The sequence below is a fragment of the Lissotriton helveticus genome, chromosome 12 (assembly GCF_964261635.1).
Source record: "Lissotriton helveticus chromosome 12, aLisHel1.1, whole genome shotgun sequence".
Taxonomy (NCBI): Eukaryota; Metazoa; Chordata; class Amphibia; order Caudata; family Salamandridae; genus Lissotriton; species Lissotriton helveticus.
The window spans coordinates 735,763,754-735,788,102 of record NC_136073.1 but is presented as its reverse complement, the minus strand read 5'-3'; the positions used below and the strand labels follow the sequence as shown (position 1 = coordinate 735,788,102).

Here is a 24,349-nt window from a genome sequence, read left to right as displayed (position 1 = left end):
TTAATAAATTTTGATATCCCCTACGGGACCAGGATTGGCCAGAGAGCACAGAAGGGCGTGACCCGACAATTAAGAGCCTTTCATCTAGTTACGGCAGAAATGATGTCGGATGCTCTTTGTCGACATCCCTGCAAACTTACAGGTGACTTAGATTCTGACCTGGATCTGGTTCAGAAGTGGCTGAGATCAAGACTTGAGGAGCTAGCACCTGCCAAGTCAGCCAATTCAGTCCTCAGCCGTGTGTCCGCCCCTTGGTTTACTCCTGCTTTACGGAAAATGCGTCAGGACTGCAAAATAGCCGAAAGATTGTGGCGGCGCAAATATGATTTAGAGGAAAAAATAAAATATCGTGAGGCTATTAAACTCTACCATAAACAGATCTCCGAAGGCAAAAAAGAATATCTAGAGCGCAGAATAGATGACGCGGGTAACATGAGTAGGGAACTTTTTAGAATAGTAAAGGAGTTTGCTGCTCCTGCTGCATGCACTCCTACTCTCTCTCATACAGAAAGGTGGATCAAGCAGCTCGCTGACTTTTTTGCACTTAAAATCAAAACTATTCAGGAATCTTTTCCCCCTGCCGATGCTGATGCGTTAGCAGATAAGCTGAGCTCGGTACGGTTATTGGGGGAAGAGACAGGGCCCATACTATCGGCCTTCCCACCGATGGCCTGTGCCACATCTCACGAGCTGTTGTCACGGCTTCAGTCTGGCTCACCTCTGGATGTATGTCCAGCAAAATGCTTGGGTAGAGTGGCGTCAGCAATTAACATCTTGCTGAACCCCTTGCTTAATCTCTCTCTGAGCTCGGGAGTGGTACCACAGGAATGGAAACACGCATTGATTTTGCCGTTGCTCAAAAAACGTCTATTAGATCCCCTGTTGCAGGCTAACTATAGACCTATCTCCCTGCTTCCTGCTCTGGCTAAGGTGGTTGAGAAACATGTCCAGCATACGATTACCAACTTTATTGAGAGTAACAACATTCTCCATGATTCTCAATCTGGTTTCCGTGCGAACTATAGCACGGAGACAGCCCTCCTGGAGGTTACCGAAGCTATCAGAGAAACCCTCGATCTCGGGGGGAAGGCTATGTTAGTCATGCTTGACCTGTCGGCGGCCTTCGACACCGTCCCACATGACGGTCTCCTTTTTAGACTCTGGGAGATCGAGTTGCGTGGGACGGTGTTGGATTGGTTTCAATCCTTTTTGTCAGGTCGTCGACAGGTGATCTGGGCACCTCCATTCTCCGCTGAAATGCCACCGCTAGAGGTGGGGGTTCCTCAAGGATCCATTCTGAGCCCCACCCTTTTTAATATCTATATGGCCCCTCTGGCGGAGGTAGCGGAGGCTTTTGGTGCCCAGATCATATCCTACGCTGATGACACCCAGCTCCTGTTTACTTGCAGGAAGGGAGAGGTTTTTGACGGCGACAGGATCAAAGGCTGTCTGAGTGCGGTCTTTGCGTGGTTCCAGCGGCACAGCCTGAAATGCAACTCGGATAAATCTGAGTTGCTTTTCTTTGGTTGTGCCCCTGATCCCTGTTGGAAATCGTGGTGGCCCCAGGACATGTTCCCACCGGAGAAGACATCGTCCCAAGTAAAGAACCTTGGTGTAGTGCGCGACGATGATCTGTCTTTTAGACCCCATATTATGGGGCTATCGGGGAAATGTTTCGGCATCTTGAAGATGCTTAGAAAATTTCTCCCACTGCTCTCCTTGCAGCATAAAAAAACTACGGTCCAGGCGTTAGTAGGGTCTCGACTCGACTACGCCAACGCGCTATATTCAGGACTGCCCAAATATTTGTTGGCCAGACTGCAAATAGTGCAGAATTCAGCGGCGAGAGCCATATTTGGCCTGCCACGGAGAGCAAGAGCCTCAGAGCTGCTACATAGACTGCACTGGCTACCTATATCTAAAAGAATTGTTTTTAAGATCCTCACGTTGGCTTTTAAAGCCATTCATTCAGTGGGTCCGAACTACATCAGGAAGCGCATGGCTTTCTACGTGCCACGGAGGTTGTTGCGGTCAGCTGATTTGGCTAAAGCGGATGTACCGTCTATCAAACGTGCCCGGATGGGAGGACGGTCCTTCCAGTATGTGGCGGCATGACGCTGGAATGAGATCCCTATTACTCTGCGTAAAGCCAACAGCCTTCTCTCTTTTAGAAAAGAGCTAAAGACCTTGCTCTTCTCTTCATAAGCTCTAGGACCGCTGTGAGTTGCTGTTATTGTGTTCTGCTGGTATTCAGGCCTCTTTGCCAAAGCGCCGGGACACCCTTTGGGGTAGCCGTGCGCTATAAAAGAGTGGTATAACATAACATAACATAACTTTCAAAACAGGAAGAATTCATATTTTTTTCTCAAAAGCTGGTCAGCATATTTATTTGAATTGTAAACAATTGAAAGGTTCCGAATGGCAGTGATCCTTAATCTTTATAGAAGATCATTTCTTTCACATAGATTAGAAAATGAGAGCTAACCAGTTTGACTGTGGCCTTCCATAGGAATAGTGGACCTCATTCCTAAAGTGAATTGTACATGTACATAAGACTTAATAAGTCTTTATATTGTATACTTTGATATGATGATTTGTTTTATTGTGCTTTATATGAATTATGCTTTTATGTCTGGTTTCCAGTTAGATAAAGTTGACTGACTGACTGACAAGTACAAATAACTCAATTTCCAAGTGGAAAAACTATTTTTGAATTAAAAAAGTTGTCTTTAACAGATTTACTCACCTTGCGGTGTCAGTAAAAGTTAATATACTTCTGTGGGTAGTTTATGGGTATCCCATAGCAGTAATGCACTGGAGACCTATTCATACCATAAAATAAAACATTTGTGGGTATTCACAAACCATTTTATGATCCCTCCACACTATGGAAGTGGCCAGTGCTTTAATCCTGACAAAGGCAAAAGTAAGACACCTACCAGACCATGAAATGATCAGATAATCCTGTGAATGGAAATAGTAGGACCCTGTCCACTCTGGGAATGGTCAGAGATTCACTCCGAACGAGAGTAGGAAAAAACCTCTTTCCCGGGTATGAACGGGAAGTGAGAACCTCTCAAAATTGTTCAAGTGTTTGGGGAGGGGTTGCAGCACCTGGAAATAAATGTTAGAAAATGCACACATACTTTCATCATTTTTACACTTAAGACTGTGAAAGAGGGCTACACACATTTTTGCAGGATAATGCCTAGTAGCTGCGACTCTGTGTAACCTGGAAAGGTTTTGTAAAATCCTGAAAAAAGTAAATCAACACCCCTATAAGGTCATAAAGCTCCAAATTCAGCCAAATTAATTACTTTTAACAAAGCAGTCTAATGCTGACTGCAATTGACTGCATTTGAATGCAAGCATAGATTAATTGGAAGGTGCAGAGCACATATTTGTGGTAAAGGTCTATACAATGCTCTCATCAGAAGGTGCCGTCAGATGTACAGCACACATTTACTTCATAAGTAATCAATAAAGTGGGTGGTCTGTTTCAAGTAATAGAATATTATGTGTACAGTTTAGGCCCCATGGCATTTTTGCTTGTTAGTAACTATTGATGGAAAAAGATTGACAGGTACACCCACACATTTGCTTTTTCTGTGTGTTGCAATCAATATTAATATCATTCTCTTCAGTTTAGCTGTGAATTCAGGCACAGCACTGATGCAAGCACAGGGACTTGCTGTGATTGGATTTGCTAGAACGTAATCAAGGTTTTGTGTTGACTCTGTAGCTCTGCTCAGATTTCCAACAGTGGAGGAAACTTTGATTATAAGTTTAAAGAAAGAATACCTGAGGGTTTCCTTGCAACCAGTAGCGAGCCATAAAACACATTTGAGTTTTAACCGGTAGTCTTCAGGTACAAAAAAAGTAAGACTTTTTAAAAACTGTTAGGCCACTTACTCCTCTTTCAATAGATGGTTTATCTAAGGTATTTTTCTATCAGCGTAGAGCATATATTTTTGTCCCTCCCAGGGCCGGAACTGGGATCCTGTGCAGCTGTCCAGAACATCCCAAGGACTGACTGCTTTGCTGTTGTCTTTGAAGAAGTGCCCAATGATCCGCTACCAGTTATCCTCTGACACAGCTAAGAGACTTGCTGAAGGAGTCAAGGTAAGGTTTGTGTGCGCTATTCTCTCTATGGCCAGCCACTCATTCGTCTACCTATTCAGTTGGCTACCAAGATTGTGCCCCTTCCATGTATCAGCATATTTTATCAGCTGTAGAGTTTACAAAAGAAAGCATTGTCTTCACCACCGGTGAACATAAGGAGTCTAAATTGACCACCTTATAAAACTGAGATGACTTCGGATAGTTTTGGTCTTGCTATAAATATTTCTATCATGCCAAGGAGCCTGGTCTGGTTTTGGTTTAACACCGCAAGGTTTCTCTCACCTGCCCCAATTAATATACAAAATTATCTTTTTAAATCATTATGGTGATCATCTCAACAAGAAGTTGGAGGAGGGTGAACCATTCCACCAAGGAACACCTTCCTGAGAGTACAAATAACTTCCAAACAATCTGCCTTTCACCTTGGAACGGTCAGCTTTCATTATTCTCCATGGAGCTGACATCAGTATGAACCGGTTCCCTGAAGTGTGATATGTAAAGAATTTTCAATGGAAAAGTAAATAATGTATACCTTTTTACATTCTGCCATGATTATGCCAACTGCTCCCTGGCACAGCTTCTACAACTCCCTGTATTCCCCAGTGATATTCCTCTATTGTATGCGCTGGCTTCCTTTTACAGGTGACTCTGACCTGCTTATTTGTGTCTTCTCTAACTAGCAAGTCATCACAAAGGAGTATGAGCTTTTTGACTTCCGAAGGACTGAGGTGCCGCCACTACTACTGATCTTGGATCGCTGTGACGATGCCATTACACCTCTTTTAAATCAGGTAAGATTTATTTGCTGCAAAGGGAATTTGTGAAGCCAGCTCCATTTGGGAAATCCCGTCAGTCAGTTTTTAGGTTCATTGCATGGGGCATGTCATTGCAAGCTGCTTTTCTGATCAGGTAACCAAGTTAGCTGGAGTGTGTAAAGTACAGAATCACTGAGGTTATCTTTAACCGTGTCGTCTTGACCCAGAAAGGTTTCACTAACAAAAATTGCAAGAGATCAAATCAAACAATTGTCAATTCATAGTTTTTTCAACACTGCAAATAGTTCTTAAAATGTATTTATTTATTGTTTTACTAACAATATTATAGAATACTATGCTGCAGATAATAAGAAACAGCAAGAATGAGTTGTTGTCTAATCATGGAGGGGATGAGCCTAGAGCACTATTCTTCTTTCACCTCCCACTAATGTCTGTAGTTTAAATTAAATTCTAAAATAAATAAATGAATGCCCATGGGAATAGTTCAGTTTTCAGGCCTTTCCTGAAAGATTGTAGTTTGGCTATGCTATTGGGCTTGGGTTGAATTCCAGTATTGGACCCTGGACTTCCAGGGATCTAGCACCATGTTTCTTCATTCGAAACAGCTTGTTGAAAGATTTGTTTTGCCATAGTTGAATTCAGGTTTCTGTTGAGCATCTACTGGGTGGCCAGCTTCAGCAGGTGTACTAATTCTCTACCATAGCAGGGGTGAATTGATTCACAGAACTTTGACGTTTTTTTCTGACATTAGCTACAGCAGCATTTTAACTAATACCTTAATATATACTCAGAGTTGGCTTTGGGTTTATCCCTTCCTCATATTTTGTTTAATTGTTTTAACTGTTTTTTTCCAATAAACATTGGCAGTTATTACAGTAGTATCAGTATTTGGTTATTGGCATGTCTGCAGACCCCATTGGGCAATGCTCTTGCAAGGCCCTGTCACTTTTAACGGTCAGAGCTTACATACATAACTCCCACCCAGAGCCCCTCTTGCCACGCACTTTATGATCAAACATCAATCCGGCATAAGTCCCCCCTTACCCAGAATGTGTCTAAAACAGTCAAACCAAGTAATATAACATGTTATAAGCCAGCCCATTCCCTCCTCCCTCCTAACCCTCCCACTTCCACCGGTGTGTCCTAATCTATCTCCGCTCCTGTGTTATAGAGCAACAATTCACTCAACCTCACTCAACGTAGATACGTTAATACTATGCTTGCCAATCTCCCTTTGCGTTCTCTCAGTAGGTTCTTAGTGGCGTTTCAGGGGCTTTCCCCCTGTTCGCATGCTCTAGTGAGTCCCACCTGTGCGCTTAGTGCCGAGCTATCATCAGAGCTCGCCACTTGCAGCGAAACTACTAAGGCCTCCCATGGCCTTGCGGTTTCCAGTGCTTTGTCATTATTAGTCAGCTTAGCGTGCTGAAACCGGACTGTACTTTCGCTTGTTGCACACTTTTTTATCCCTTCCTCATGGCTGTATAGCGTTCTTGTCTGTTTCAATTTGCTGTTCCTGATTCAGTGGCTTTCCCCCCCATTCTTGGGTTTGTTGCGTCCCCATAATATTTAGGTTACACCATACTTTTTGATCGGGTGAGGATATCCTTCCATTGCTGAAGTCAAGGAGCAATTAATTTAAACATTAGCGCGCCATGGAAATGCATGTCTGCATCCTTTTATCGGTCATCCTCCATCTCCCCGTCACTCTCTCTTCCTCATTAATCCTCGTTTCTCCACCTTCCCTGTCATCGTTGTCCTCCACTGTCCCGTTATTGCTTTTGCCTCCTTCTTCCTTTACCGTGACACAGAGCACTACTGCGACTTAATGTCGTCTTCTCTCTACCTACTGTTGCTTTTCTTTTTAATCCCACTTTAATTATACTTCGCCAAATATGGTCAGCCCTTTAAAACTATTAGTGAAACAAATACTTGTATTAAATCTTTTGAATATTTACAAACTTTAGTAGTTAGCACTAATAGCAGACACCCACAGTACATCTTTCCTAGATTGGAATAAAAGGTAAATCTTCTTAAAGATATCAGGAAAGATATTTCCTATTATTTTTAATTCTTCATGGGAAATAAAAGACTGACTACTAACAGTCCTGCAGACACACGTGCTACTACATCTACTGCACTAATGATAGTTGTAAGCCTGCTTATGAATCTGAGTTCCTCCTTCTACCAGCCTTTCCCTTCTCTTCCTTATCTTAATACCTTTCTCCTTTCATCTCTTTCCCCCTTCAGTCTCTCTGATCAATACTTCTGCCTCTTTGCATCCCCTTCTCTCGCTCATCCTTATCTCCATCCTCTCATTCTCTACTTCTTTCCTTGGTCCCATTTATCGCCTTTTCCCCTTTCCTCTCTCCTTTAAATCTTCCTCATTCTCTTCGCTGTCTTCTATGTACATCCTACCTTCTCATCCCTAAACCTCCATTTAATCTTCTTGACCTCTTGCTGTCTTCTTCTTTTATTCCTTTCACATCTATAACTTTGATGCTGCTTCTCACTCATCTCCTTCCTTCTATTCTCCTGACGGCTGTCTAGGAACCCCAAAGTAAAATTGGCTTTAAAAAAAATATATTTTATTTTATTCATAGGGAAAGGGAGTCCCTCCTTTGGGTCCTCCACCTGAGCCAGGCGACTATACTACCCCTGCAGCTTTACATATCATTTCATTTATGTTTTATCACGATGTGGGGACAAAATCACTGGGTCATGTAATTGCAGATGTAAAAAATTTCCTGAAGTTGAGTGTCGCCAGACGGAGAGCTTTTGGTGCGGGAACTCAACTTGAGATTTGCTGTCGTGAATTAACCCACATAAGAAAAAGCTCACTTGACCAATTGGATTTGAATACATTTGAAATCCTGGGTCTGCAGAAGGTCTGCAAAGTAGGGTTTGCTGACCTCTGTGAGTTAACAATCCAGGTGGCTCTATATTTTAACCATTGAAGTCCACCCATATTTCTCGAACCAACTGAAAGGATTTACACCAAATCAAGCAAAAGCACTACCTTGAGAATTGCTCTGACCTGAATGTGAATGTTAATATGACCATTCATGTACTTACCTAACAAAATATCACCACCACTGAGATTATCAGGTGTGTGTTTAAGATGAACAAAACATGAAAGTGTGATCCAGTGAGGTGATTGTTGGTCTGCTGCAAATTTAAAGTCTCCATGTAAATTGCTTGCTACACTTTCAATTTATGGAAGATTAAAACGTGAAAACTCTTACACATTTTAAGGCTTTTCCCATATACGAGCCCCTCATACACTCGCCGTTAGCAGCTCTCATGCCAGTCTGAGGCCAGAGGTCCACCATTGGGACTCCACTCTCCTAAATCTCAACGGGGGGGTCATTGGTTTTCAGATGTCTATTGTCGTAGACCCTTGACCTTGTGAGGTTGCTTAGCACTGTAAGAAGCTGAATTAGGCCAAGCTGCTACTCTCATAAAAGTCCATCTGTAGTTTATTTTGTCAAAAGTTGACATCGCCTTCACATATTATATGGAGAGACACCCGTGGGCCAGTGTATAGTTCTCTCCATTGGTACTGTCTATGATGTCTTAGAAAGATGCAGGATGGCTTTTGTGGTGCTGAATTGGCCAGTCCCAAGGAATGTGAGGTGAAATAGATCTTTGTACTGGGAGGTGGGATAGTTACCAATGGCAGCTGGTGAGATAGTGTCTAAGGGAGAAGGTAGAGGATAAGTGACTAGAGATCTATTCACTTGGCCTGTGACATCAGTACATCACCACCTTGTGGATGGTTATGTTTGTAGGATAACAACGGTAGTATGACAGCGCAGCGCAGGGAAATACTTTGCATGCCTTTACAACGCTTTTTTTGCCCCGCATTGTTTTTAGAACGCATATGTTTTTGCAATGCATGCCATTACCACGCATTGTTTATGTAAAAACAATGTATTTATGGGGGGAGACCCCCCCACGCCCCCAACTTACCGTAAATGTGTGGTAAAGGCATGTCATGTAAATGCATGTACGTGTCAAAAACATGCGTAGTAAAACATGTTTGGAAAGGCACAGTGTGGTAAACACCTTGTTGTAAAGGCTGTTTCCCCTTCCAACTAAGCATTGTGGCTTATTGGCTGCGGTCAGTTTTGGTTTAGTAACACTCCCATCATATTGCTGATTGATTTTGTGGATAAATCAAAAGAGACTTGGTCCCGTTTTCATTTAATAGGTGTCCAATAAATCTGGAGACGATTCCATACTAGAAAAGGAAAACCTGCTTACAAATAATTAGTTCTTCATGTGAGTATCTTCCCTGTATTCACACATGTCCTTACCATGCCCCAGCAAGGAAACAAAGACTTTGAAAAAGCTTTATCCTATTTTCAGAACCTAACACCAAATTGAAAACGAGTGCAGAGTACTTGCATCTCCTGCACACCTGTGGTTAGATGTAAGCTACAGCTTCCTTGTGCCAATATGTAGGTCTTGTCTGCAATCAGAGTAGATTTAAGATGGAGGCAAAGTGCAAGGAAAGAGTTGGGAATGTGTTTTGAGACTTATAAAAGGAGTGTAAATATTTTTATTGTGTAATTGAATGCATCTTCTTTATGTATAGTGTGTACCATAACGGTAAAAGAAGCCTGTCCTCTTTCTCTCTGTCCTCTGCGTATAAAACATGCTGAACTATAGATCTATCTCAAAGGCAATGAGAAGTGAATCAGTGCTGTTGGAGAGAGAGAGGGTTGAAATAGAAGGTTAGAGATCACCATCTTCTTACTCATCATATCTGTTATGTCCAAGCCTTTTGCACTCCCTTCCCAATTCTGGATACTAGTCAGTTACTTGGGCAGGGGTGTAATACACTGGTACGTTCATGCTTAAGACTCCCAGGTCTATCTTTTATGTTTCATACAATACTACTTATTTACATATCTCTGTTTTGTACATTCTAGTGGACATATCAGGCAATGGTGCATGAATTACTGGGGATAAACAACAACCGTATCGACCTTTCCAGAGTGCCTGGCATCAACAAAGACCTGCGAGAAGTTGTACTGTCTGCGGAGAATGATGAGTTCTATGCCAACGTATGTTCTTCCCTTATCATGTAAAGGTGGAGGGTGGATCTGACCAAGCAGAAATGCAGTCAGTGAACCATGTAAGGTGTCAATAAAACATGGCTCCTGAAACCTTCATTGATTCATGCAGAACCCAGCTCTTAGTGAACAGCAGCTTCTTAATACCATTAAGTTCAGATTCAGGCTGCCACTTATGCCAACATTTGCTCTACAGTATTGTATCCTCTATAAATAAAGTCTGTAATCATGCTATGGGCAGCTAGGAAGATGTAAGTGGATAAAAATTACATTGGCCAAGCCACAGCAGAGCAGCTCAATTCAGAGATAGGTGCTCACACTGGTTAATTTTGATTATTTCTTTCTAGTTTTAGGATTTTCTTTATATTCATGCTTTGCTGTGTGGCATGATGTGGCATAAAACACTTGGGCTGAAAGTATTTAAATAAAAAATATGAAAGCTGGGGGACATGATTTCCCCTCTATTCTCCAGACGAATGATTACCTTTGTCAAATATTTATTTTCATTTAAAATTGGAATTAAAATTGAAATTAGTTTTAGTGCTTTTGATTTATGCATTTAGGTCTTCAAGCTCAAAGTAATATGACTGAACAGTTAAACATCAAATCCCTTAAAGTGAACTACAGTTTTCTGCATGTTGTGTGAAGAAGCAAAGAATGGCCGGGGTGAGAATGATGGGTCTGAAACTTAGGGACTCCAAGAATCGAGCAGATGTTTAACAGAAATACAACTATGTTTGAGGACATAAAGTTTAAATGTATGTTATAATGGAATTGTTTTACCCTGAGCAATGACCACTGTCACTTATCATATAAAAATGATTATTTTTATTAATTCTAACTTGAAAAGGCATCCTCTAATTATTAGAAAATGTGCCCTTTAGGGATGATCAGAAGTACTATTTTAGCTGGAAGCTTAATCCTTATTACTGCTGAAAAATACTACTCAGTATTTAATGTCTTGACTCCTAAAGAATGCAAAACCAATACAATGTCCATTTCTAATGACCAGTGTACTGCCAAGCAATATCTTTTTTCTTCGTGTCCTTTCATTATTTTTCTCACCGTTTTCTCTAACTCACTTTCTCTTTTGTTCCCTCCTTCTTTTTCTTGTCTTATTGTTCGCTTTCTCTTACTCTCTTTGTCTCCCCCTCTTCTTCTCTTACTCTTTCTCTTTTATCCTTCTCTTCTGTCTTTTCTGCCACCTCTCGCATTCCACCCACAACTCTCTACTTTCTTCTCTGTTGTCACTCTTTGTTTTTCTTCTGTCTTTCCCCCTTGCTTACTTCTCTGTCCCAAACCTTGAGGTTTGCTGGTGTCACTTCATTTGACTTTTCTTCATCACCTTTGGACTCTGGAGGACTTTATCTTCCAAGACTTTCTGAACGAGTAGTCTAGTGTACTCATTGGAAAGGGTAGTATTTTAATTGGTTATAAATATTTATATATGTTTTTCCCTTGTGCAGAACATGTACCTGAACTTTGGCGAGATAGGAACAAACATCAAAAACCTAATGGAAGATTTTCAGAAGAAAAAACCCAAGGACCAACAGAAACTTGAGTCCATTGCAGACATGAAGGTAAACAAAAATGAATGCAAAGCAGGGAACAATGTGATCTATAATTTCCTGCACTAATTCACCAATTGTCCTAGATTTTCAGCTGCCATAAGGGCCGTCACTGTCTTGCATATTCCTAATACTTCTGTTGTGAGATGTCTGGGATTTCTCTTTTCTACCCAGAGGGTGCATCAATAAAGTCTGCCTTTTGTAAATTATAAATGTACCCCAGATTCTTGAAATAGTGTATTTTAGAACGTGCAATGCTTTAACAGGAATACTCAGCTATTGTAATTTTGTCATGCCAGTAGCTTGTTGAATTTCTAACCACAATTGGGTCCTAAAGATGTCATTTTATTACAAAACCCATCCAATATGTGAGTGTGCCATGATTTAATACTTACGACTGATGTTTATGCATCATACATTTGGATAAATTACCCTTCAAAACAAAGATAATAAAAAGGTGACTGGTAACTTGTTCTAAAGCTGATTACATCCTACCATGGATCATTCATCCTCGTACGGCATTCTAGTTTTATAAAATTAGATCACTACAAATGTGTTCTCTTTCAGCAATTTAGTTTTCACTTGTTGTGATGGTTTTAGTTCTAGTTCTTGTCCAAGTGAAAGGCAAATCATTAGTTTACAGAAGTGAGTTACTGACCTTAGTTTTTTCCCAAAGAACTTCAAACTTTCGAGCCTTCATTGTCATTGCCCTGAAGAAACTGAATAAAACCCTTTATTGTAAGACTGCAAACACATATATTTATATACATATATATTTAGGTTATCTCGTACTCGTCTAGCACTCCACTCGTTTCTTGGAAAAAGACGAAGCGAACCCAATATTTCAGTGCAATTGCGTGTTTATTCGAAGCCCAGTACGCGCTTCGATCCTCGTGGGACCTTGATCACATGACATGCTACCAGGCATTTTCCACCATTATAAACTGACAGTGCAACATTTTTGTAGTGGACATGGAAAACATACTACGTAAATGTCCTTTTTACGATGAACATCTCAACAATAAATACATGTATACTTTGAAGTTGAGAATAGTACCATAAATACATAGTAATAAATAGATAATTAAATAATAATAACTTATGTGCAAAACCCGCCAAACAACATCCCACAGGGTCGACTTCGATTTATAATCAAGTCTAAACCCACAAATAACAAATATTATTATATTGCTTATGTTTGATAAAAGTGATGTAGAAATACAATGCCCATCTTTATAAATAATCAAATAAGAATAAAAATGTAAGAACATTGATTATGGTTTTAAAACACTCAATATAAAACACATATCCAAGCTCTAAAGATTAAAACCAAAAAAATAATTTCATATCATTGGTATCATCATAGCAGCAGGTAAACATTATATCGCACATAGTTATCAGTACCATAGCACCAATTGTTTAGCACAAGGATAAAGCCCAAGTCGGCAATCAGTTCAATCACCATGTCCATAATCTAAAGTGCTTGAGTGTATCTATAAAGTGTCACTAACCCTATTAAAAATGCCTAAAAGAAATCCCTAAATAAGTGCAAAATTGTGAATAAAATACATCAATATTTACAGCAGCAGCAAGTAAATGAATCAACACAAGGAAATGGAGACTGTCACATACTATACAAAGTTGCAAACAGATATTATAAATATGTATAAATGTCTTCGCTAGAATTTAGCCCATTTGGGGTCTTAGTATCCATTTCTAAAATATACTTAGTTTCCAGTTTTCTTAACATACTGTCACGGTTACCGCCTCTTCTCAATGGGGGAATGGAATCAATCAAATAGTATTTCAGTTCACCAGAATTCGTAGCATGCTTATCTCCAAAATGACGAGCAACGGGATATGTGACATCCCCATTGTTAATTGTGCATATGTGCTGGAGTATCCTCTTGTGCGCCTGCAATCGGGTACTACCCACGTATCGCTGGCCACAAGGACACTCCAGCACATACACAGCAAAATCCGACTTACAGGTCAGTTTTTTACCAATTTTAGTGGGCCTGTTACTGAATGGGGTTGAAAATTCAGTCTTGTTAACACCATGTTTGCATGCTTTACAAACTGCACATTTGATAAAGCCTTTAAGGCTCTGTATCCAAGATGTAGTATGGACCACCTCCGGGCTACTGCTAACTAGCGTATCACTCATTGAGCTAGCCTTACGAAAGGTCAGATTAGGAGATCTAGTCAATTTTTCACACAAAATAGGATCATTACTTATCAGTGCCCAATTCCTATTGACTATCTTTCTAATAGTACGATGTTAATTACTATATGTAAGAATAAGCCTCATGGGATGTTCTTTCATAGAGATATTAGCTTTGAGTGTTTGACCCTTTAAAGCTTGAGCCCTACCTTGCTGGTTAGCTCTAGCCATGGCTTTATCGACCTCACCGGGAGAATATCCTCTGTGGATAAACCTGGCACGGCAATCCAACTAAGCACTAAAACAGTCATCATCCGCGCTGCATATTCTTCTAATGCGCAGCATCTCCCCAAAAGGGATGCTGCGAATTAAGTGCGCTGGGTGATGACTGTCCGCATGCAGTAATGAATTGCCAGTCATGCTCTTACGGTGTAACCTGGTGTGCAGGCAATTATCCTTAATGTAAATTTCAACATCCAAAAAACAAATGGAATTCTCACTGATCTGGCTGGTGAAAAACAAGTTCATGTTGTTATCATTGATGCGCTCTATAAAATGGACAGCCTCCTCCTCTGACCCCTTCCATATTATGAGCAAATCATCTATGTATCTATACCAACGTATAACTTTATTATCCAGTATTTCCTCAAATGTCGACGCAAGGACCTGTTCCTCCCACAGCCCCATGTGTAAACATGCGTAGCTGGGGGAGAAACGGGCCCCCATCGCTACACCCCTGATTTGTTGGTATACTTGTTTCTGAAATAGAAAAAAGTTATTTTCCAGACACATAGATACAATCGCCATCAGCATCTTGTTATGTTCAGCAAAGCAAATGGGTCTCCTTTTTAGGAAGTTCTCTACAGCCGTAAGCCCATCTCGATGGTGAATAGAAGTATACAAAGACGACACATCCAAAGAGATAAGCAAATAATCTTGTTGCCAAGTCACTTCCTGTAACTTGTGTAGAAGATCCCCTGTGTCCAAAATAAATGAAGATAATAATCTCACATGTTCCTGCAAAAAGAAATCCATGTATTTGCTGGCGTTTTCCATAATGCTGTTGCAGGCCGATATAATGGTCCTACCCTGTGGTTTAGCAACATTTTTGTGCACTTTCGGTATAAAGTAAATCATCGGCATCACCGGGTGATAGTTTTTCAGGAACCGAAATTCATCCATAGACAACAAGCCCGTGCTTTTCTATGCTAACACGCTGGACTAGAAGGAATCCCAAGAAAATTTTTACCATGTCACTCCGCTTATAGCAATTCTTATCATTCAGCTGTGAAAGGGCTTCTGCCATGTACATAGTGCACGGCCATAAAACCATGTTCCCGCCCTTGTGTGCTTGGCGCACAATAACATTGTTATCCAGCCGGAGTTTTTTTATCAGCTTAAAGTAAGAGTCATCACGGGCAGTGTACCACTTTTTATTTTGACATTGTTTTTTATGGAGAATTTTAAGTTCCTGTATCACTTTCTCGTGGAAAACGTCAATGTTATGTCTTAGTAGCATTTAGGTATGCAAACAAAACCTGCGCAGCAGCGCAAGTATACTCCCACACTCCGGACAGATTTTCACATGAAGTTAATTAGGCGTTTCGACCTGCTCAGTCTTTTTCGAAGCCATAGGTGACACAAAGTGCCCAATCCCCTTTAAACACAAGTTTAAACAAAACAAACGCAGTAGAAAGACTTGCGGGAACTTAGAATGATCGTACAATGGAAACAAGACTAGTGCCATTGTTTACTTATGTCCCTGAGTTGCAGTTGGTGCTCAAATGTAAACCAAAAATAATAATAAATATAAAAATAGATTTAAAACACGTGCGTTACATCATTTAAAAGTAAATACCAAATTATTTAGAATCTGTAAAGTGTTAATACACAAGTGTGTATGCGCACAACAGTGTCAATAAAGTTGTATTTAAGCCAGCAGGCTATCAAGGTCACGGTCAATAGATAGCTTCTTTTAGGAATCATAACGTATGGTTTAGAATACACAGAATGTTTGTGCTCAATAGACCACACACTTTCCTATGGACACAATAATAGATGGCATAATCTATGGGTAAAAGCTTCGACCAGTGTCTGATATTGGTAGCCTGTATAGGAATTCCAGAGCATATATACACGCATATGCATAATTGTACATGTATTTTGGATCAAATATACATTGCCTGATATCATGTTGGTAGTTACCTTCAATTACAATAGGTTCTTTTCCATACCATGGGTCCATGATATTTAAATGATCAACTAAAAACAATACAAGATTCTAATATAAGGCAAAGAAATCTGCCAATAGAGGGACATAGTATATACCAACAAGAAAGTTGCATCAACAGTCCGAAAGATAGTGCAAATAAAAAACTCAAAGTGATAGTAAAATCCGTGCATGGGTTTAGAATTGGAGCAAAAGCTTCAAGCAAAAGAAAAGGAAGGGGCCACAATTATTCATATGTATAGTTGGACCAACTGAAATATCTAAAGGATCACACTGCATACAAATACACAAAGATTCACACCTCTAAGTGCTAATCAATTAGTGCCACCTCCATCTTAGAAGTGGCAAAATATAATATTTCAATAGGACTCACTTGTATAGGTCGAGGGCGACATCAACAGCAAAAAGAAGGCAGGGATATATAAGTAAGTGTCCTGGGTCTGTACATAAGAAAAAAGAGAGAGGAGGAAACCTAAAAGTGGATAGTAGGGAGATACATGAAGTGACCAATTATAAGGTCTCAAATGAAAGGATGTCAGTACTTCAGCCTACAAGTGCTTGCAATCCCTCATCCTGATTGTGTCCGTTACGGTGTTTACTGTTCAGATGGATGATGTACTCTGATTCCAGTTTTCTTAGTGCCGGTTCTCGGTCACCTCCTCGTGGATTGACTGGAACCCTTTCAACACCCAAAAAATGAAATTTGATCACTATTGGATCCATGCATTGAGTTTCAGTGACTGGCCACTGGATAACTACTGTCACAGTTCTTAATGGCACGCATGTGTTCTAAAATCCTTTTCTTGATTGGGAAGATTGTGCTCCTTACGTAACACAGACCATATACACAGAGCAAAACGTACACAACAAAATCACTGTTGCAGTTTACAAAGCTTCTGATCTTGAGTTCTCTGCCCGTGGCCAGAGTACACGTCTTGATATTGGTACTGTGGGCACATGCCTTGCACTTTCCACATTTGTAAAAGCCTGGTAATTTCTCAACCAGGTGCCGGATGCCATTTTTACCTCTGTGTACCATGAAGTCATTGAGAGAATCACTCTTGTGGTATGTTATTGGCAAACTACGATTCACATGTTTTCCACTTACAACATCAGATTTAATGAGATGCCAATGTTTTCTCATGATTTTGCTTACTGAGTGGGACTCACAGTTGAAGGTGGTAATGAATTTTACATTCTTATCATCTTCCCTTTTCTTGGGTCTAATTAGACTGGCCCTATTGATGACGGTTGTTTTCTCTCTAGCTGTTCTGATAAACTTTCCTGGGTAACCCCTGGATTTAAAGCGGGTCTCCATTCTGTCTGCCTCGGCTTTAAAAGCTTCCTCAGTACTGCAGTTCCTTCTAGCCCTTAATATTCCCCATATAGGATACTCCATTTTAATCTGATGTGATGGGGACTTTGTGTATGAAGGATACTGTTGCCTGCTGTGGCTTTCCTGAATAGGCTGGTATTAATGCTGTCATTTACTATTTCTACTTTGACATCCAAGACCTCAATACTGTTGGTTTCTATTCTGTTTGTGAATTTTAGATTGTTATCTGATAACCGGTTTTAAAATGTATTCAGTGTCGCCCGTTGGACGTCCCAAATGACAAAAATATCGTCTATGTAGCGGGTCCACAATATCAAGCACTTCGTCCGCTCCTTATTAGCCTCAGACCAAACATACTCCGACTCCCACCACACCATAAACATTACAGGCATAGCTGGTAGCAAAGCAACTTCCCATCACAGTACCGTGGTCTACCTGTACCATTGTTCTTCGTATAGGAAAATGTTCTGCTCCAAGCAAAATCGTAGCATCTCCAGTAAGAGTGATGTGTGGTCGTACATGGTTAAAGGTTTGTCTCTAAAGAAAAATGTGCATGCATTCAAACCATGCTCGTGTTCTATATTAAGGTATGTATAGCTTATCAGAGACGTATTAGGCGGAGAGCAGTTCCTCTACAGACTTTGCTGTAAAAATGGCTAAAGTCTTTGTCACTCTCAAGCTCAAAGTGCATGGCATTGTGCTTATCCTATGCTTAAAAACTCTGCTAGATAAACAGATAGTTGAGGTGAGCAGATGCAAAGTGTCAGTGGTGTTGTAGGGTGCTTCATACAAAGGAGCGGCTCTTCACCTAAACTTGGGAATTACTCAGTCCCATGCTTCTTTTGTTGTTGCATAATTTATACGGCATTCTAAGCCTGAAAGTATATTATCTTGACTTATACTGGGTGATCCCTTGTGTCTGGACAAAGCTATAGCTCTCTGATAAGCTGTAAATAGAGCAAAACATGTCAAGAGTTGCTTTTATTATTTCTAAGTTGGCTTGGATGTTATTTCACCAGTCCAAAGCTTTAATATTGTGCCTGGAGTGATAAAAGGCTATCGTCACTTTTCAGCTCGGTGTCAATGGATCTTGCTAAAGCAATGCTTAAAGACTGTGCCATAAAAATGGAAAAAGGCCTTGTCGCTTTTAAGCTCGGTATGGATGGTACTGTGCTTATGCTTTGCGTGATGTCATCAGTGATGTCACTGACTGTCATGAGTGAGGTAATATATGAGGCCAAAAGCAGTGCATTGTGGGGGTGTAAGTTATAGTTAGCTCAGGTAACTATAACTGCTGAATTTCACTGGTTTTGTACGAGTAAAATGTGAGCCGAACTATAATGTCCCTGTAACCTTTGTTTTTTTCCTGTGAATTTATAAGGTTTTTGAAATTGTATTTCCTGACTGTAACCTGTAATGTTTGAGAGAGAGTACATAAGTGTCTCAGTGGGTCTGTCAGTGGGTGGGTGTGTGTGTGAGTGGGTCTGGGAGTGGCTGTATAAGTGTCCCACTTGGTGTCTGAATGGGTGCGTGAGTGGGTGTCGGAGTTCCTGAGTGGGTTTGCGAGTGCCTTGTGAGTGTGTGAGTCAGTCTGTCTGTGAGTGAGTGAATGCACAAGTGTCAGAGTGGGTCTGTGAGTGGTGTGTGAGTGTCTCAGTTGGTCTGTGAGTAGATGTGTGTGTCTCTGTTTTGCCCTCGTCTGCATTTTCTGCAAATTTTTCTGCCCTCTGTTTTGCCTTTCCTGCTTATTTTTCTGTCCTCCATTTTGCCTTTCCTGCTCGTTTTTATGCCCTCTGTTTTGCTTTTTCTGCTTGTTTGTCTGCACTCAAAAAGGGAGGGGGCCTCGCGGATTCTGCCCAGAGACCCCCATCCCCCGGGGCCCAGCCAAAATTTAAAGAGGAGAGGGGCCGCACTGCCCCCCTTCCAGATTCCCTCAGGGCCTGCCCAATTATTGCAAGGGGAGGGGGGCCATGAGCCCCCCCCCCCGCGAGCTGAATTTGGCCCCAGGGACCCCATCCCCAATTATTGGAATGGTAGGGGGTGGGCCATGCGACCCCCTCCGCAGGGCAAATTTGGCCCCGGGGACCCCGGGCACGGCCTCCTGTTCCTGAGTGCATTGGAGCCCACCCAGGGCACCCAGTGTGCAGTGTTTGGGACTTCAAGGGGAGCCTCAATGCGACGCGGATTTCGCAGCAAACATTTTAAAGAAAAATGTTTTCTTACCCAGGAGGGGTCCCAGGGCTACGGGGTCTGGGTGTTCCTATCCTGCCCACTTTCTTTTTTAGGTCTCGCCTTTTCCATTCCGAAGGAATGGGAAATGGCGAGAATTCAAGTGCTCAAATCCTCGTGAAACCACAGCTTTTTTCGTGCGGTTTTCTTCGAGTTCACGTGGCCACAGGCACACGCTTTTGGCCCATAAACTTTCATGGCCATCTGTTCCCCAATGTCCCTCCCACCCTTCCTTTGATCTTGCCGAGAGTTCTTACAGGCTAATGGCCCTCCCCCTCCCCCAGCACAGAGCGCGCATCGCTTGTTTTTTTTAGAGCGCTGTGCTCTCACAAGCACTACTTCCTACTTGTTTCCCATTGCAGTGGGCAATGTTATTGGGCCGTTAGCAGTCTGCAGAGTGTGACATTTAATAAAACAAAAGCACACTGTAAAACTTCGGGCACAGAGTATTTATACTAGGAAACAGCGCTCAGCCAAAAGTCACGCACGTTAAACGCTTCTCTCCATTTCATAGGCTTCATAAGAGGCGCGTGTTTCAGTAATGACACCTCCAGAGACTGAGTGACGCTGAAGTCCCGAAAGACATCTTACACCTCCGCCATTCGGAACAACCCCGCTCGCCGCTGCAGCTAGTACTGAGGAGCCAAGCTGCAGTGAGTGTGCGCGACGCCATCTTACTTTCACCCAAGCTTCCTGGTGATCGGATGTTCCCTCAGAGGCTGAGTCCAGCGTCATATCCCCTTTCAATGTTACACTGAGACACATAGTCCAGCCGCGGGTCTCGCCTTTTACCTAAAGCTTTGACTCCGGGCCTTGGTTCCGAGAGGTCAGCTGCACATGCCAGCCCAGCACAGAGCGCGCATTGCTTGTTTTTTTAGAGCGCTGTGCTCTCACAAGCACTACTTCCTACTTGTCTTTTTTTTAACATTAAATAATGGCGGCCGCGCATCTTGTTGTTGCTTGTTAAGATGTAAACTTGCTGCGGGGATGTAACCTCTTGAGCTCAGGTCAAAGCCAATCGCTCAAACTTTCCTAATGCGAAAAGTTAAAAGTATGGGCATTGTAAATCACAAAACAAAAAAATAAAATGTAATTTAGAAAACCAATAGCTCAAACTTTCCTACTGCGAGACCTATTGGCAATGCCAGTGCTTGTTTTCTAACTTTCTTTTAGGACTCGGCAGAAGCAGAGTCCCAAGATGGCTGCGAACACTTCCTGGTGTAGTGTTTGTAGCCAATCAGATTTCAGCACTGGGACTGTTAGATCCTTGGAGGATCTGCGTCCCTAGATGTACAAATTTGGATGTCTAAAACTACTGAACGGATTAACCAACCAAATAACATAAAGCACTCTTTCCGGGCCAAGAGCTAGCTTTGTGCCAAATTTGGTGTAAATCCTTTCACAGGTTCGGACCGTAGTCATGTCTAAAATCCCAATGGGAATTAACACATGAAACACACTTTTTTCCCCCCTCCCCCTTTTTCTCAGCCCCTGCTTGACACATCACCCCAAAGCTTTCCATGCATAGAGGGAATCACTGGCACAATTTCTGTGGAAAAAATGTAGTTAAGATTTGTCAAAGAGCACCAAAGATATAGGCAAGTCAAATGTTTTTCCTATGGAACTAGGTCCTAACTGTAAATACCTACTGGTGACTGCCAGTAAGTAAAATAATATGTGTGTGTGTGTGTGTGTGTGTGTGTGTGTGTGTGTGTGTATATATATATATATATATATATATATATATATATATATATATATATATATATATATATCTCTGTTCAGCAAGTTACTAAGTCTGCAAGAAGTACAACTAATCTGGAGTCACCTCGTGTAACAGATTGGCACCCAATGTCTACTGTTTGAGTGTTTATTTGTTCCAGAAGAGTATATGATGCCCTTGGGGAAGCACAAATCCTGCTTAAGCGTTCATGTATGCAGCTAAATGAAAGCATTTAACAAACTACAGTATCTCTATCCTGTTGTTCCATTTCAGGCATCCATTAACATCAAATATCTTTGACCTAGGTTTATGTACCCAACATGGGAAATATACAACAAAGCAAGCTGAAAACTGTTCCAAATTAACAGTAGCATTTTTCTTAACTACTCTTTCAGCTGGTGGACACGTCTTTTTAATTTTTGTGTTTTAGCCACTATTGTCCCCTTCAACCTCAATTATAATGCTCTTATTTGTTTTTGCAGGCCTTTGTTGAGAATTATCCTCAATTTAAAAAGATGTCCGGCACTGTGTCGAAGCATGTCACTGTGGTGGGGGAGCTATCCCGGTTGGTCAGCGAGCGGCACTTGATGGAAGTATCTGAAGTAGAGCAAGAGCTGGCCTGTCAGAATGATCATTCCAGTGCTCTCCAGGTCTGATTATTATTATTTCTTTTTTCAATTGTACAGTTAATCATTTCGATAATCACTGATTGAGTCATCAACACAGTGTAGTAACAGTCTCTACTTATTCCTACTAATCCCTCTCTACAATCCTCACCTGCCAGTTCCCCCAAATCTTTTCCCATTTCCGTGGACACCCTCTGCTTAGGTATATCATATGCTCCACTTGCCAACAGCAGTCCAAATCAGTTTTCCCGTCCGCCACTCTTGGTGGGAGGGGTGTTCCACCAGCCACCTGCCATGTTACACTTGGCCACCACTGCGGCCAATGTCAGCCACAGTTTCATATATTTGAGCCAGGCTTTGTCCCCTAGGATCAACAACAAGAACCACTACGCCTCAACGGAGACCTCCACCCCGCGGTCATACTACTCCCGATTTTGCACCGGTATTGCAGTATCACCAGGCATTCCCACAACAGAGGGTAAGGTCCCCTCTAGCCCACATCCCCTATGACTCAAGTTATTCTCTGTATGGGCCAGTCGATGTAATAATGATTGAGAGTAGTATATTCGATGTAAGATCTTCGGTTGAAATAGTCGGAATCTGGAAGGTATCGCCACCTCTCTTGGGCCCTGTAGGGCCTCAACCCAGTCTCCTTCATCAAGAGGGCCCAGGTCACCCTCCCATGCTGCTCTCAGTGGTCCCAGGGGTTCTGGGGCGTTATTCACTACTTCCGTATATATTAATGATATCTCTTCTAATGGGTCAGTTAACAGTCTGTACTCTAGGGGGACACTTCTGCTATTTCTCCCCCCTCACAGATATGGCCCGAAGAGCGTGACCCAGTTGCAGGTATCTCAGCCACTCTCCTTTCCTTATATCATACTCCTGTTGAACGATGGCAAATGTGACGTACTTCTGCCTTCTCCAAACATCGCACAATTTTTCCAGGCGAAGCTGCTCCCATTTGCCAGAATTACGCAACCCACCCACCTTGCGAAGCTGATCACTATCCCATAGCAGGGCCATTGTTGTTAGCCTTTCTTCCCAGCTGCCTCCATGGTCTTACTACTGTCCGTGTTTGTGCCAGGAGACCCCCCTCAGCTTTTTTGTACTACAGTAAGGGGAGATAGCCCCTGACTCCCATAACTGATCTGTCTACTCTATATGCCGGCTCTGCCCTATCTCCGAAAACCCAACCGTTCACCGTGACCAGTTGGGAGGCCCAGTTATATAACTTGATATCGGGAACCGTCAGTTCGCCTCATAAACACACCTCTGCAGTTTGTGCAGTGCTATGCGTGATGCTCCCCTTCTCCACAGGCCTCTGCCTTTTGAAAAAAAACCTGGGGAAATTTAATAGGGTCATTAATGTAAGTGGCTCCAACCGCCAACGTTGGGCATCCCTTAAGAATCTGTCTAGTTGAGTTGCTAAATTCCACTCATAAAACTCCTGGGGTTCCCTTGTAATGTAGACTCCTAGATATTGATTCCCTTCACACCTCACACCTAGATGTCAGACTGGCAGCACTGCCCACCAATGGGAACAGCAGGGATTTATCCCAGTTTATACAATATTCTGAATAGTCCCCAAAGATACGTAAAATCTGTAGTATCCCGTTGATGAACTGCCTCAACCTCATTACGTACAGTAAAATATCATCTGCATACAAGGAGATGCGTTCATCCCATTCTTCTCCTACCTGTATGCCCCATATCAGGGGGTCTTGTCGTACCCGTGCTGCAAAGGGCTCTAGGGCCAAGGCAGATAATATCGGGGACAAGGTGCACCCCTGTCTCGTTCCTTTTTGTAGATGGAACACCTCGGACATCGCCGAAAAGATCCGCACCCTGGCCAATGGCTGTTCTTACAGCAGATTCACCCAATGATTACATTTGGCCGCACCTCAGGCAGTGCAGAACTGCCAAAAGGTAGCACCATTTCATGCTATTGAAAGCCATTCTGGCATCTACGGACAGGAGAACTGCTGGGTCCACAAGGTTGGCTTCGTGACATGTAGGATCCCAAACAATCTTCGCAGGTTCAGCATGGTACCTCAGTGGGTCATGAATCTGAATTGATCCGGATGGATGAGAGAGGGAATCACTGTACACAGATGCATGGACAGGGCCTTAGCCAAGACCTTTTACTTAATAGCTGAGCAGGGAGATTGGTCTGTATGACTCACAATCCGCTGGGGGCTTGCACTCCTTGGCAATTACAACTATCACTGCCATCCTCAGGTCTTGATGTAGGATGGCTTCCGTTTTTTCCCCCTTAAACATATAGAGGAGATGCACTATGGTTTTATTTAACATACATTTAAAGAATTCTACTGGCAGGCCATTGGGCCCCACCGATTTCCCGGATGGCAGAGCACATGCTGCTGAACTAATCTCCTCCACCATAAAGTCTTACTCCATTATTTTCCTATCATCTGAGGCTATAAGGTTATGTCTCTTAGGAAGTCCCTGTAGTCCAACTCTGTTTTTCCAGATG

The 24,349-nt window shown here is 42.1% G+C and overlaps 1 protein-coding gene across 1 annotated transcript in view; it reads left to right on the top strand.

Annotated features, from left to right (window-relative positions):
* VPS45 (vacuolar protein sorting 45 homolog) overlaps positions 1–24,349 on the top strand; it is a 216,785-nt gene that overhangs the window by 18,383 nt on the left and 174,053 nt on the right. Inside the window, exons 6-10 of the mRNA XM_078671388.1 lie at positions 3,985–4,122; positions 4,803–4,913; positions 9,833–9,967; positions 11,443–11,556; positions 21,709–21,876. Coding sequence (XP_078527514.1) covers positions 3,985–4,122; positions 4,803–4,913; positions 9,833–9,967; positions 11,443–11,556; positions 21,709–21,876 — 666 coding nt within the window. The remainder of the gene's footprint in view (positions 1–3,984; positions 4,123–4,802; positions 4,914–9,832; positions 9,968–11,442; positions 11,557–21,708; positions 21,877–24,349) is intronic.